Source organism: Sciurus carolinensis, chromosome 11, assembly GCF_902686445.1.
Source record: "Sciurus carolinensis chromosome 11, mSciCar1.2, whole genome shotgun sequence".
Taxonomy (NCBI): domain Eukaryota; kingdom Metazoa; phylum Chordata; class Mammalia; order Rodentia; family Sciuridae; genus Sciurus; species Sciurus carolinensis.
The window spans coordinates 77,786,149-77,801,888 of record NC_062223.1 but is presented as its reverse complement, the minus strand read 5'-3'; the positions used below and the strand labels follow the sequence as shown (position 1 = coordinate 77,801,888).

The following is a 15,740-nucleotide window of genomic DNA, read 5'->3' as shown; positions in this document are numbered from 1 at the left end:
GTGTTTATTTTATAACAAATCAACTAATTAATTTTAATTAATATACAAGAATTACACATATTTTTGAGACACTGTCTTATTTCCATACATGTATACAATGCTAGTGATCAAATCAGGGTAATTAGCATATCTGTCACCTCAAACATTTAGCATTTCATTGTTTTGGGAACATTAGGAATCCTCTCTTCTGGCCTGAAATGCACAGCAATTCTCGTTTACTGTAGTCACCCTACGTGCTATGGAGCTCCACACTGGCTCCTCCTGTCTAACTTTAATCTTGTACCTGTTAAACTCTCCCCTCCCTGCCCCCAGCCTCTAGTAACCACTATTCTGTTCTTTATCTCTACAAGATCAACTTTTAGTGGTGTTCAGCCAAGATCCCCTCTATATCCCTGTAAATGCATGTGTATCTGGTCTCCACCATGTGGATCGTCCATGGGTCCTCGGGTGGTTGATTATCTGTGAGGTTCTGACTGCCACCAGAGATGGTATTTCTCCTTCTTGGTCAGCTCCAAAGCCTTTCCTTGCCATTCCCTGGCTCCCTGGTACCAGGCTGCCTTTAAGAAGAGGGGAGTGTGGAGGGGGACAGAGCGTGGCCAGAGGGACAGAAGATGGGAATGATATCAGCCTCAGGAATCCTCTCCCTGTGTCTCTTCAGGTCAGGGCTCCTTCCTCCCTCCCTCTGCCCACACCACTTGCACCTGGTCTTAGACTAATCCCTGGTTTGATGCTGACTCCCAGTGGCAGCCAGGGGCATGACAGTGTCCTCAGACCACATGAAACCAGGGAGGGAGAATTAGAACCCCCACTCTCCCAGCCTAAGGACCCTCAGAGAACAGTGAGCACACATCTCCAAGAGGCCACTGGGGAAACAGCTCCACAGGAGGGAGAAATGCACTCAAGGTTGTAAAGCTAGTTAATGCAGAGTCAAGGCCAGAACTTGGGTCTTCTGATTCATTCACCATACAGTTGCCATTTAAGCGCCTTCTCTCAATCAGGCAACATGCTAGGGGCTTTTAATTCATGTAGCAACCCAGGGAGGAAGAGGGCATTATGATATTATTTCTATACATGGAAATTAATCACTCCAATGAAACTGCCATCTCAGCCCCTTCCTCTCCCTCCAAATCTTCATCTAGACTGAGCTCAGGGTATAACCAAGAGGTAACATGGCATTCTGCCCTTGCCCAAGGCTGCCAAAGAGTCCCCGGACTGTGGAAAAGATTTCTGGGACACTGCAAGGATAATATCATGATGACACTATGATTTATTAGGTGCTAGCTATTTGATGGGCATTTATATACATCCACACTAACTATGATGTCTGCCCCTTCCCCAAAAACCTGCAAGGTAGACACGACTAAACAGAGGAGGAAAAACTTTAGAGAAGCTGAGTGGGCACCCAGGATCACACAGCTGCTCCAGGGAGGAGACAAAATTAGAACAAAGCCTTCCCCAGCCTCCCAACACAGGCTTTTCTTTAGCTGGGGAGGGGGACATCATTTGAATCCTGGCTTTCCCCTTACCATGCCTTCCTCCCCAGCTGGCCCCAGAACATACGCTGATGTCCTTCCGGAAGGCACTAGAGCAGAAGCTGTATGGGGTCCAGGCTGACGTCACTGTCAGGTAGGTGTCAGGAAGGGAGGAGGGCACCTCTCCCCTTCCCCAGGCATCTGCATCTGGGTCTTTACTGGGGGAGCCTCCAGCCCCAGAGCCTTGGAGATGGGAGTGTTGAGGCTTGGATCATCCGCAGCAAGGAGACACCCTTGATGCCAATGGGTCAAACTCCAGGGCACAATAGAGAAAAAAAGTAGACTGTCCTGGTCAGGCAGCATGGAGGATAAGGACCTGGAGCCACAGATGCACTTGAAGAGCAGCCAGCTCCCAGTTGTGTCTTCATGGTAAAGCTCAAACTCCCAGATAAGTGAAGTGAGCCGTGTGCAGGGCAATACGGTTATGTTTTAAGAGACCACACAGAGGTGATATGTACATTTTTACTTATACATATTGAATATGTATCATTATAAATGGGAGGAAGAATTCACACTGATCTTATAATAGAGGTCACCCCTGAGAGCAGGAGATGGGCAGGGCTGCTGTATATAGTTATACAGGTGGTACACTAAATAAGGACACCGTTCCCATAGTGGACATTGCAAAATTGTGCATTCTTCACACCTTTCTAGCATGTGGTGGTGAAAGCCTTGAGGAGTAGGGTAGGGCACAGGAGCCTTTTATAATTTCACTAAGGCACTGGATTAGCTCTTGGCTGCCCTGGTGGGGTAGATAAGATGGTGGTAGAGGTGGGATTTCTAAAAGAGGCCTACATTTGCACTGTCCTCATTATGGCATCACATGGACTTGGTCCCAAGTCATGTTCTACCACTGCTGGCTGTCGACCTTGAACTAGGTACTTTCCTCTCCTAGTCTCAGCTTCTCCATTATCAAATGACAGCACCTACCTTCAAGGATGCTAAGAGAATAGGCCCAGCCTTTTCTTACCCTCCATCCCTGGCAGTTCTCACCCCACCTGACCCTCACACAGATGGAGGGTCACCCACCAGTCCTCTGTGCAGGTAGGGAGGCTGTGGCCCAGAAAGGGGCAGAGCCAGCTGGGTCCCTGTGGTGCTTGGGGAGCAGTGTGTAAGGGGCTGATATTTGATGGCAGGTGAGAGCCCTGGGTGGGCGGTGACTCGGTGCCCCCTCCCCACAGCCTGGATGGTGTGCCCTTCCTCATGCACGACGCCACCCTGCGGCGCACCACCAACGTGGAGCAGGCATTTCCGGAGCTCGCCCGCAGGCCCGCCTCCATGTTCAACTGGACCGTCCTGCAGAGGCTCAACGCGGGGCAGTGGTTCCTGAAGGTCTGACCACAGTCCTAGGCATGGGAAACATGGGCAGGGATCCCAAGCTGTGAGAGATGGGTGGCCATCAACTCAGGTCACCAGGCCAGCTGGTTAGTAGCCTCCCCTGGGTTCCGCTGTGGCCAGACCTCATAGTTGTCACTGCTTGATCTGGATCTGCCTCCCTCACTGGGAAAGCTGATAGGGGTGCTGACAGCAGAACTGTTAACTCTGTGACATCCTGGTGGGGGTGCGGTCTGAAAAGGCTGAAGGAGAAATGTGCTGGGGGTGGGAGGTGCTCTAGGAAAACCATTCCCTCTGGAAGCAGAGTTGGGTAGAAGGTAAGGGTTGCGGGCTCTGGGAGGCCATAGCCCTCATGTCACCTGACACCCAGCAGACTCTGGCAGCCCAGGGCTCTCCATGCTTGGTTGCTAGGAAAGCATGTGGAGGCCCCAAATGGTAGGTGACAGAACCATGTGTGTCCCTGTCTCTGCCAGACTGACCCCTTCTGGACCACCAGCTCCCTGTCACCCTCCGACCTCAGGGAGGCCCAGAACCAGTCCATCTGCAGCCTGGAGGAGCTGCTGGAACTGGCCAAGGGCAATGCCACACTGCTCCTCAACCTCCGCGACCCGCCCCGGGAGCACCCCTACCGCAGCAGCTTCCTCAACGTCACACTGGAGGCCCTGCTGCGTTCTGGTTTCCCGCAGCACCAGGTGAGGCCCTGCAGCCACCCCAGCCAGCCCTGCTCCAACCTGAACTCACCTGTCACCTCTGGACTTCAACTTTCACCTTTGCAAAATGGGGCTTGCATGCCCCTTGCCTCCTTGACAGAGTGGGTCGTCATGGGGAGAAGAGGGGAACCAGAGGTCCTTTCAGATGTTCAGTGGGCAGGAATGGGTCCAGGTTCCCCAGTGACTTCAGCGAAGGACTGCCCATGTCACTGTGGTGCAATATTTGGGACCAGAGGAACTAACACCAATTTGTGACAGCATGTTTGAAACTGGTGACCTCGTGCAGAGTGATGTGTTTGGTTTATCCATCTTGACATGGCGGTGATCCAGAGGAAGCTGAGTTGTTGCCAGAGGGCTTACAGCCGTAACTGGGATCAACTGTCCCCTGATAACCATTATACCTATGTGGTCACCATTTGGTGTGGGCTGGGCCCACTTCTCTTAATCCTATTTATTCTGCAAACCCCTGTCCTGCCTGCAGGTCATGTGGCTACCTAACAGGCAAAGGCCCCTCGTACGGAAGGTGGCTCCTGGGTTCCAGCAAACGTCAGGCTCTAAGGAGGCTGTTGCCAGTCTGCGGAGAGGCCACATACAGCGGCTGAACTTGCGCTACACTCAGGTGTCCGGCCAGGAGCTCAGGTGCTTGCCCCACCTGGCTCAGGGGTGGGACTGAGTCTTCCTGGTCTTGATACTCCTCTCACTCCTGGACAGAGGGCAGGGCACACAGGGGATTCTGCATATGTGAGCAGCCAGCAGAGCTGGGTTGGCCTCTGGTGTGGACAGTCCTTCCTCAGGGAAAGTTGGTGGCATGAGGCTGTGAAGGGGACGGACTTTACAGGTTTCCCACAATGAGAAGCAACCAGTGCCTAGGACCAACCAACCTCTGTCCCTGTCCAGGGAGTATGCATCCTGGAACCTGAGTGTGAACCTCTACACTGTCAACGCGCCGTGGCTCTTCTCCCTGCTGTGGTGCGCTGGGGTCCCATCTGTCACCTCTGACAACACCCACATCCTGTCCCAGGTGCCTTCCCCCATCTGGATCATGGTGAGTTGGAGACCGTTGGGGGGGCAGAGGACACCTGGGGACAGTGTAAAGAGCTGCCTGTGGCCTACTCCTACCACTCGGCAAGCTCTGTGCTTGGGGTTCTCCCCTGGGAGGTCTCAGGGCTGGGGGTGTCCCTGGTGGGGTTGCAGGCTTGAGGCAAGAGGAGAATTTACCCTGCCCCTGGGGCTGCACTAAGGTGCTAGAGGAACTCTGGGCCGGGACAACAGGGAGGAGCATGTCATGGAGGGGCCCTGGAGAAGCAAACAGCTACTCGGAGTTTTAATTTGGGGTGTGTTCATTATATTTGATTTTAAAGGAAGAGAAGCCATTGGAAAAGAACAACAACAGGACAAGAATAAGGAATGTTAAGTCTTCTTAGAAACAGTGAATCAAACCGTGTCTGAGTTGGAGGGCTGAGCACCCACAGGCTGAGTTTCAGTCCCTGCTCTGTCTCCCAGTGGCTGGGGAGCCCTCCTGTGAGGCTCCTTCTACCACCTTCCTGAGGACATGAAAGGCAGACACAGGGCTCCTGTGACCTCAAGGGTGTCATTGTCAGCAAGTCACATCTGAGTTTGTTCATGAGGGAAAGGGCAGGAAGCAAGAAGTGGCCCTTGAGGAGAGGAGTAAATGGGGACCTGGGCCGTGGCCTTCAGAAGTGAGGACCCATCGCAGTCTTCCAAAGCCCTAAATACCTGCTCTCCAGCTCTCACCTGCCTGTTGTCCTTAAAAACCTCCCAAATTGACATGAAACCACCCAGTGACCAGCAGCAGTGATAAGCACACCCCTCCCCAGTGCCCCTGAGATCCAGGAGCCTGAGGCTGCACACAGGGCCTTGCCCCCTGCCCCAGCCCCTTGGCGTTCTCTTGAGGGGGAAGCCCCCACTCTGTGCCCTCTGGTCCTCATGCAATGACATATACTCCTACCCCACACAGGTGCTACATACCTGTCCACAGGTTCACGACTCACCTGCCAATTGTATCACACCCTCATGTTCATACACACATGTGTTCAGACATACAATACCCTTCTTTCATCATTTGGTTCTTGCTTTGAGCCACAAACCGTCCAGGTTTAACATACATCATGTCTACCTTGAGTGTGTGCACACTTGTGTACGCACACACACATACACTGAGGCCCACAGTGCCCAGACTGACTCCTACAAAGTCAAGTCACTAGCCACCATACCCCTCAAGGTTCTCCTTACCCTCCTCAATGGTCACATGGGGTCCTCCAGCCCATGGACCCTCCGTCTGGATGGGCCTTGACTGGAAGCTGGCCTCGGGCCATCTGTCCACAGCCCCCGGACGAGTACTGTCTCATGTGGGTCACCGCCGACCTGATCTCCTTCACCCTCATCGTTGGCATCTTCGTGCTTCAGAAGTGAGTAGGCTCTGACACTTCCATGGCCTTCCCTATCCCCTAGCAGGCCCAGCCCCACCCCAGCCAGGTGAACATTCCCGTAGTCCTCAGCCAGGAGGCCTGACCAGGAGAGAAGGCAGGAGTCCCTGGGGTCCCCAGCTCTGCCTTTCTCAACCAGAGGCTGGCACCTTCAGAAATGAGTGCCCGGTTAGGAGCCCAGAGCCAAGCTCTGCCCTGATTTGGTGTGCGGACTTCGGCAAATTCGGCCCCTCTGTGGCTTGCCTGCTCCTGTTAGCCAGGACATAGGTTCCCAGCAGCACTGAGCCCTCGCTTGTGCCAGGCGGAAAGCCTCCCCACCTACCCCTCAGGGCAGCAGCTGGGATGTGGGTGGGATTGGGGGTCCAGGGGAGGGTTTAGGGACAACCTGGGGGCCCGACCTGGGGGCCCAACCCAGCCAGGAACCAAGGGGCTGGGTTTTATTCTTGACTGACGTTCTCTCTCTGTCCCATCCTGCTCTGATCCGGCGCATGTCCCTCCTCTCTCCCCTCCCCCCTCTCTGCTGCACTCTGGCATCTCACAGCTATCACTTGATCAGGTAATTCTAGTGTGGTCCTCCTCCTCCTGTTCCTCTTTCTCCCTACTTGCCAGTCCCTTCTCCAGTTCTGTCTGAAAAGCTGCCGTGCACCAAGCTCTGTGCCTGGGTCACCCTTGCCGACACACCCCCTTGCCTGAAGCCCGCACCCCCTCCTTCTCTCCCCTGCAGTCCTCCTCTCTGCTCTTCCCATCTTGCCATGTGTGTCCCTCTGCTCTCTGTTCCCACTGCAGTTTCTGCAGGTGGGGACCAGTGTTTCCTTAACAGGTCCCTGACCCTGCCTCTCAGCACCAAAGTGTCTCCCTCAGGAAGGGGTCCCTGCCTGAGCACCCCGATCCCCCTGAGACCAGCCCTCACGGGTCCCTTCACTACCTGCCCAGGGCAGACCCCAAGTTTCTGCCTCTCTGGGCTTCCTCTTCCGTCAGTCACACACTTTATCTTCTCTGTGTCTCTCACGTCTCTTTTCCCTCTCTGTCTCTGACCCCCCACTGCCACTCCTTTCCCATTCCCCTGGGAAGAGCCCCACAATGTCTTCCTGTCCTGGCTGTGCCTAGCTGCAGAGACCTTAGCCTGACACCTTCCTGCTGGGTTTTCATGTTAATTTTCAGGATGAGAACTATGTCTTAGGCATCCCTTGGTCAAGTGCCTTGGGCCCTCCCGGAGCAGGGACTTTTACTGACCAGCTTTTTTAGGAGGAGGACCTGCCCTCTGGCGATGGGACTGGGGGAGGGATGTTTAGCTAGTCGATCCTTCCTCTGTCCACAGAGGCAGTAGACATCCACGATGCTGCCCAATGTGGGGCTGGGTCCTTCAGATACAACCAGGGCAGTGTCACTGTCCACTGGGGGTCAGGGGCAGCATCATGGAGAAGGAGACCTGGGGGATGAGACAGGGAAAAAAGATCATTTCCCTCTGGGCCTCATTCTTCTGTTCATTCACTCAGTGAATGCTTGTCCAGCACCCACTAGACAGGCACTGAGATTGGGGGTGGGGGCCCAGTGATGGATAAGAGGTGCCATCCCTACCCTCAAGGTTTTGCAGGGCAGCCAGCCCAGCCAGGGGGCAGGTGCCTTCCCCTCTGCCTCCTGCTTCCTCCTCATCTGTCTGCTCCGTCCACCCATCTGTCTGTCCATTTCGGCTGTGCTGACCCCATCCAGAAACTCACAATTGATTTCTTGTGGAGTCTTGATTCTCTCCACCCACCCAAGCAGGATTTGGTCCCCTGGAAGATTGGGTGCTTTTTTCCAAGCTACCCTTCAGCTCCTCTTGGTTGGGTAGGGGTGGGAGGTCATGAATCCTTCTGCCTAAATCCCAGGAAACATCCAAGGGAGGCTAGGGACTTGGGACTAGTTTGGAGGGACTACTACAGCAAAAGCAGTGTCCTGGGTTGGGCACAGGAGACAGTCCTCCCACTCTCTCTTGGTCCCTGTGTGCCTTGCACACACCCACCTCCCAGCCCACTCTTGAGTTATTGTGCCTACCACCCTGCCTCCTTCCCAGCCTTCAGGAGGATTCATGCTCCAGCCTACCCCTCCCTTTAGGGTTGCTGGAACAGAGTGGCAGACAGCCCCACCCCAAGTCACTCTAACACCCTTGCCTCACAGACCTGTGAGGATCACTTGTGAGCAAAGTCCCGTTACCGCCTGCTGCCCTTCCCTTCCCTTCATCTTGGGGGTTTCCTTTGGCTTCATTGGGCCTGTCATGTGTCGGAACTGTAGAGGCATCAGCTGGGACTTCCTGATATTGAAGTGGACTCCAGGACAAGTCACCAGTCATGCCTGCTAAGCTCCTTCCTCCCCTAGATTGTCCCATTCAAAGAGCCAGGTGCATAACTGCAGGCACCTGAGACAGAACTAACCAAACCATTTTTCTGGGCTGGGTTGCTGGTTACGCTTCTGGAGGTAAAAGGGAGGCAGGAGATCCCTGGCCAAGAACCAGTAGACTCTGACACACGTCCCCATTCTGCCCCTTGCTGGACCTGATTCCCTATTTGTCCAGTGGGACATGAGTCTTGCTGGTTTCTCAGGCTACATCCAGAGAGACTCTGGAAGTGGCAGGGTCTGTGCTCCAGAAAGGGGTGGGAAGGACCTGATGCCCATGGGGCCATCTCTGCAGGTGGCGCCTGGGAGGCATTCGAAGCTACAACCCTGAGCAGATCATGCTGAGTGCTGCAGTGCGCAGGACCAGCCGGGACGTCAGCATCATGAAGGAGAAGCTCATCTTCTCAGGTAAGCAGCCTGCAGACAGGCCAGGCAGGCCATTGGGCTGGGGGCTCACACCCACAGGCACTGCCACGCAGCACATGTAGGCAGGGACACAGACAGGTGTACAGAAGCCCACCTGGGTTCACCCCTGCCCACATACAGAGGCACATGTACCCTTGGAAATACACACCTCCACAGGCAGGCAGCTCCGATCTCATGGCTCCTTTCTAGCACCACAGTTGTTGGGCAAGGGTGATGTGCTGGTGGGGTGGGATCCTGTTTTGAAGGCCCATCTCCCTTCTGGTTCACATACAGGCATGCAGATAATGCTTTCACCCTGTCATTGCCAGACCCTGTTGACATGCCCAATTGGAGGGAGGAGGCAGCTGTGCGGACAGAGATGTGGAAAATCGAGGGTTTTTGGAGCTCTCCCAATGGGTGCTGAGGAGGAGAGTGTGGTCAGAGCTCCCTGGGGCTATGAGGAAGGTTTTGGTTTGGTGATGTAGCTGGAATGTGGAGGGTGGCAGAGTGCCTGGGTAGTGGTGAAGGTGTGGCGGGGTTGGTGGAGGGTGCTCCAGGGGAGCAGTGTGGTGGGGCAGTATGGGAACACCACTTGCCTGGGCATCAGGAAACAGAGAGCACTCTTCTGGGCTGAGTTCCACTCAGTAGACCTTCCCCGAACCCCTGCTTTGTGCCCAGCATTCTGCCATCTCTAGAACACAGATGTTCTGGAGGTGCTCTTCAGTGGGGTCCTAGAACCCATACCAAATGGTTTGGGGCCCAAGGAAGCAGAGGCTGACCATGAAGAGGCCCATCCTAGCCTGGGACTCTGAGGAGGCTTCCAGGAGGCTAACATAACACAGCTGAGAAGACCTGAGTCAGAGTTTAGGAGAAGGAAGTGTCGACAGGGGACATTGGGAGAGACCAATATGTACAAAGGTCCTGAGAAGACTAAAGTACCAAACTCAAGAGGGTGCAGGTGGTTTCCTGTGGCTGGCAGGTAGAGTTCCAGGGGATAAGATAACTGAGACAATGCCAGAGAGTTCAGCAGACCAAGGAGGGCTTTGAATGCCAGGCTCAATGCCAACTGGACCGCAGCAACTGCATCGGGTCTCTAAGGGCTCCACTAGGGATTGCTGCAGGCCACCCTTCCCGCCTCACCCTTCAGCCATCCTTACCCTGTCCTCCCGACTCACACTCTGTCTCCCTCTGGCCCAACAGAGATCAGCGATGGCGTGGAGGTCTCCGATGAGCTCTCCGTATGTTCAGATAGCAGTTACGACACATACGCCAACAGCACTGCCACCCCGGTGGGCTCCCGAGGGGGCGGCAGCCGCACCAAGACCCTTACAGACCGGGGTGGGCGTTAGCTGAAGACCTGTCTGTCTCAGCCTGTACCTAACATAGAAACGAGGAGAGCCCAAAGAGCTGGCTGAAGAGTGTTGGACCTCTCGGAGAGCCCCTGGAGCTGGCTCTGCAGCCTCCGCACGGGCTCTGGCTCCTTGTCGCCATGACCTCTCTTGGAGGGTGTCTCCTCTCCCCTGAGGCCCAGCTGGGCCAGGATTCCAGCCTTTCGGATGCCCCTGCAGGCCTGGGGCTCCTCCTTCTGGGAAGTGTGGGTCTGGGCCTGGGCCTGCTCTCACAGCCCTCTCTCACATCCTAGCCTGGAAGCTTTGATGGGTCACTGGACAGTGCCATGTTCTATGGCCATGGAGGGTGTGATTACTCACCCTTGCCCACCTGTGTCTGTCTACCTGTCCATGCCATGGGCAACTGACTTCTCCGTTTTTATCCTGTCTTGAGGACCTGGGCTGGGCCTCTACCCCTGGCCCCCTGGCAGCTCTTCTCTCCATGTGGGTCTTAAAGCACAAAGGAGGTTCTGCCCAGTAGGAAAGCCAGTGGCTGTGTTAGAGCATCCTCCTCCCCAACCAGCCTCCCACCACCACCAGCCCCTGCCCCAGCAGAGGGCTTGAACTGTGTCCCCTACAAGGAGCTGGAGATGGCTGGAAATGCAAGGTCAGGGCTGCTCTATCTCTCACCCAAGTGTCCAACAGGCCTCTGGGGCAGAGGTGGCCCTGAGGTCCAGGAGATCTATAGACTGATACAACCTCAGGTTTCCCCCTTGTGGCTACAGGGCAAGGACCCCTTGGGAAAAGTGTTCTAAGCATGATAAAGTGTGGACATGTGGCCAAGTAGGCCTGCAGTGGAGGGAGCCCGAGGGCCTCAGCCAGGATGATTAAAGCTGCCATCTTGATGTGTGTTGTCTCTGAATTGTCAGTGGGAGGATGGGGACAGAGCATACTGGATTTGGGGCTCAGTTCTGGCCCTGTGATTTGAGGAGGAAACACTGAGATGGTGGCAGGATGGCTGAGCCCCTAACCTATCAGTCATGGTGCAAGGTGTCTTTAATGGCCCTGGGCTGGAGAGGTCAATGACTGTCTAAGGCCATGCAGCTTAGAACAGGCAGAGCCAGTGCCCACCCAGAAACAGGCTCCAACCCACATTACCTTCCACAGCACTAGGAACAGCCCGGAGGGGGCATGTAGGCAGAGGCAGGGCTGGGAAGTGGAACAGCTGGTCCCTCAGCCACACAGAGGCACTCTGAGCTCCCCATGGAAGGACAAGCTCTCAGCCCAGCAAGGCCTCTTCCCCATGGCAAGGGCTGGCTTTGACTTCTCAGGGCTTTGGACTTTCCTGAGGCAGACACACCCCTATGCCCAGCACAGTGGGAGGACCTGGGCCAAAAAGTCAAAACAGTCCAGGGAACATGTATGTGCCTTCCAGTTTTCCAGTCTTTCCAGAACAGGCTCTCTGTTCTCTGTGGGGAGGGGTCAGTTGTGGAGTCAGGGCAGGTCTTCAACTCTGAGCTTTGTCCCAGGGGTCTGTATGTCTTGGGTGTATCCTAAGGGGAAAGGGTGAGGCTAAACCCCAGCTCTAGCCTACCTTAAGTAGCCACACCTCCTCAGAGCCAAGGGACAAGTCTCATCTCCAGACAAGGGTGGATAGAATTCTTAGGGTCTCGAAGTTTCTGGCACCTTCTTGAAGGAAAAGGAAAGAGTCCCTTCCAAATATTGACCCCCTCATATTAACCTCTTGAACTACCCCTCAGAGGGCTGAGGGGATTCACCCCTCCTTCCCTTGCTACTGAATATCTGGCAAATGCTTCCTTCCTGGGTGGAGGGTCAGCTCCTACCTCTTGGCTGGATACAGACAGTGAATGAAACTGCTGGGTCAGTGGTGGGGGCATGCCCTACCCAAAATGCCCCTCTATGTTATTCCTTCTCTCCAACCTCTGTCAGGCCCATATAGGAAAGAGGATAAATCTTTCATGCCAGTCCTTCCCTATCCAGTCAGTTCCCCTGGGCCCACTGGCCAGGGTGCCCGAAGCTCCTGCCACACTTGGGAACCTTAAGACATCCTGGAATCTTCAGGAGAGGAGAATAGAGGGCAGAGAGGGCTGGGGTCCTGACTGGAGCAGCCAGCCTGTACCCTATCCCTCAGTCCAGGGGCAGTCCAGCTGCCACCCTTCCACCCCAAACAATGGAGGTTAGAGGGAGGTCATCCCGTAGCTGGGAAGACAGCGTGGCCCGTCTCCATCTAAGCCTCCAGACATGGTCCACCCTGATTCCTCTTATATAACCTGGAAAACCTACCTTCCTGGTGCCCTCTGTGGCCTCCCCTTCTCTGTAGAGAACAGCCTCACTGCCCACTTCACAGGGAAACAGAGGAGCCCCTAGGCCTCTGGCTGTCCCCCGTAAACCACTTTCTTCCCTCCAACCTCAAAGGGTGGAGCCTCCTCCTAGCTGAGTCCACTTCTCACCTTCTCCAGGTCCCTCTGTGAACCTTCAGCCCCTCCTACCCAAGAAGACATATGAAGGCCCCCAAATAGCTCACATTCTTTAACCAACAGCCACACAGGAAATCCTTTTGGGAGGTATAAGGGCAGTTCACCATTCCCTGGAGCAGGTCCACACAACAGACTCCAGCCAAGCCTCAGGACACATGCTTTGTCAAGATCACAGTGAGCCCCCCATCCTGTCTGAGCCTGCTCAAGCCTGGCTGCTCAAGCCTGGCTCTCATCACACCAGGCCTCTCTAAGGGTGGCTCCACATGACAAGTAGCTTTCACTTGCCTTCTTCTGAGCAACCCAATCTGATAGGCAGAGCAGGAATCTTGTTTATCCCTCCTGCTGAGATGAAGAGCCAGGCCAAGGGGTGGGCAATGATCTAACCAGGATCACGATGATCACATCAGTGCCAGACCCAGGTCCCAGGTGCCCAGGGCCTACCCAGGTTTTAAAGCATTCTCCTCCCCAAGTTGCTGTCCCCTTCCAAAAGAGCAACCCCCTTACCCTCCCCATGGATGTCAGGCCCTATGGGCCTTTGTAGAAGGAGCAAATCATCCAGCACCAGCCTAGGGAATCCCTCCTCTGGCTCCACGAGGCCAGGTCAGCCCCTCTCCATCCAACTCAGCCTGCCCAGTAACACCATGCCCCACCCCACTGAGCCCCCTCCAAGGGGCTTCACCCCCACTCATACCACACCAGCCAGACACAGGACCACATGCTATACAGACCTGCCACACACACATGTCCACACAGACACACCAGGTCCATGGATATACACACCCACAACACACAGAATTCAGACACCGGTGACATACACAAAAATGAGCAAAAAGACTCAGATACTGAGATAGAGTCACACAAAGTCCCACAGTGACATGTCTGCTGTTAAACAGGAACACAGATACAGCACAGTCACACAGAGGCAGAAGGAGGGAAACCTCAACCTACAGCTGTGGCAGTCACATTCTTGGTCACATCTGCAGTTGCATGGTCATACATATCCACACCACCTAATGCTAGTCATGCATTCCCACATTCACACACAGGTACAAAGGAACATGAAATACGTTGACAACCACCTCACCTACCTGAGGCACACTACACACACACACACACACACACACACACACACACACCTGTGAATTATTCAAAGACAAGGCCAGCACCAGGTCACTCCCAATCCCAGGCACACCAGATCCCAGAGTTGCACACACAGTCAATCCCACTCTTACTCCCGCCCCCTCCCCTCCTGGGGCTGGTCCAAGAGTGGAACAAAAGCCCAGCGTCCACCCCTCCCCCTCCCCTCCCTCTGGCGTCTAGCCCCTTTGTCCTCCCGCAGCTGAGTCTGAGTGGGAGTCTGGGCAGAGCGGCAGGGACATTGGAGCCAGGCTGCTTGGGTGTAGGCAGCAGTTACAATCAGGAGTGGTCCTCGTGAAAGCATCAGCTGCAGAGCCCCTGAGAGAGGAGTGGCCAGGTAAGTGCCAGGTAGCTGGGGGCAGGCTTAGGATGCAGGGCTGCCTGGCTGTGTGGTGTCCAAGGTCTGAGCAGTGTGCATGTGAGTGAGAGTGAGTGTGAGAGAGAGACAGGGATGGCGGCATGGTGAGCCAACTTCCACAGCCGCATCTCAGTCTGCATTATGACTCAGCCAGGGCTTAGACTGCCCCATGGAAGAATGCTGAGGAAGCCCTACCTGGGAAGTCCTATCCAACTGCATGGTGTCTCCCAGGTTCTAGGTTGGGAATCCCTGGGTTGGAAACTGGGTCTCAAGTCCCTGTGTCCACAGTCCCCAGTGCCTAGAGCCGTGGAGAGAATGAATAAATAAAAAGGCACATGCACACTTCCCAGGACAGAACCTCCTCCCTCCTCTCAGGGAGGCCCTCCAGCCCTGGGATCTCTTAAGAGGGGAGAAGTCCCTCCTTTTGCTGATGAGACCTGCCCTCTTGGTCTCAGCTCAGTGTGTGGCTTGGTCCTGGGGTGGCTTAGGATAAACTGAGGGCAGCACATTGGAATGATCTGCCTCACCTCCCTCTGATGGTCTCTAATTGCCCCCACCCTGGCAAGTGGCAGTGAAGCTAGGCAAATAGTACCTCTACAGAACCACGTGGGTTCTGGGCTCAGCCCCTTCTACGAGGGCAAAAGTAGTTAATTATCTATCTTCTTCATCCACCGGGAAGCTCACTTACTGTGATGCTAAGGCAGGGGATCCACTTCCTAGCAAGCCACTAGTCAGGATCTCACCTCTAGAGGTGGCAGAGCAGGTGAGATCAGGAGAATACAGGGAGAGGCAAGGGGCAGAGGGCAGAGCTGAACTCCCCAGGAATAAGTTGCCACATAAAGGAGAGTTCCCTGTCCCTGGAGGGGTGCAAGCAGAGGCTGTATGCTAATAAGATCCAAACCCTAACCAGTGTGGAACAGCTCTTCAGTCTGTGGAGTGCAGCTCTTCCAAACACCCCCCCCCTTGATCCTTGCAGCAAACCTCTGAAGGGTAGGTTCCCTCTGGGTGACATAACTTACCCAGTTCAGGCCACAGTGCCAGAAGGAAGATTTGAACCCCATTCTACTCTTAGAGCCAGGTTCTCTCCACTCCCCCACAACAGTAGACATCCTCCCTTTACTCCCTTGGCATCACTAATTCTACCCAGCTTTCTCCATTTTAAGGACCTCCTCAGGAACCCTTTCCCCGACTCCCCTCCAATTGAGTTTACTGCCCCTTCTGTGAGCTCCCTTGATTCTCCATATTTCCCCTAGCGGACCTCTGCCAAATTGTGACCTCTGGAAAGGCAGGGGCAATATTATTTTTCTCACTGCTTGGCACAGAAAAGTCTCCCAATAAATACTTGTTTCAATAGATTCACTGGACATTGAACAGACCTAAGCACCTACTATAGCATGATGCTGTGCTGTGAGGGTGTGGCAGATATTAAATAAATATAATCAGGGTTTGGTCAAAGGGAAGTACCTAAGGGAGAGCTGCAGCAGACAAACTGGAGAAATCGAGATAGCTATTGCGCAACTGTGCGCACATACACACGTGCGCACTGGGGTCCCTAAGAGAGCCTGAATCCCTTAATCAAACACTATAGCTCCTGTCATGGAACTGTCCCTATACAGA

At 54.6% G+C, this 15,740-nt stretch overlaps 1 protein-coding gene across 9 annotated transcripts in view; it reads left to right on the top strand.

Moving 5' to 3' along the window:
• Positions 1-11,051, top strand: part of Gdpd5 (glycerophosphodiester phosphodiesterase domain containing 5) — a 79,311-nt gene extending 68,260 nt beyond the window's left edge. For 6 of the 9 annotated variants that reach the window (XM_047519016.1, XM_047519021.1, XM_047519015.1 and 3 more), the window contains 9 exons: positions 1,544-1,626; positions 2,714-2,864; positions 3,341-3,559; positions 4,059-4,216; positions 4,475-4,622; positions 5,924-6,006; positions 6,566-6,580; positions 8,693-8,805; positions 10,003-11,051. In XM_047519016.1, coding sequence (XP_047374972.1) covers positions 1,544-1,626; positions 2,714-2,864; positions 3,341-3,559; positions 4,059-4,216; positions 4,475-4,622; positions 5,924-6,006; positions 6,566-6,580; positions 8,693-8,805; positions 10,003-10,151 — 1,119 coding nt within the window. In that variant the 3' untranslated portion in view covers positions 10,152-11,051. Of the gene's footprint in view, positions 1-1,543; positions 1,627-2,713; positions 2,865-3,340; positions 3,560-4,058; positions 4,217-4,474; positions 4,623-4,938; positions 5,887-5,923; positions 6,007-6,565; positions 6,581-8,692; positions 8,806-10,002 lie in introns of those variants that run through there. The other 3 variants (XM_047519022.1, XR_007104056.1, XM_047519023.1) reach the window with 3 other exon arrangements.
• Positions 11,052-15,740: the final 4,689 nt, after the last annotated feature.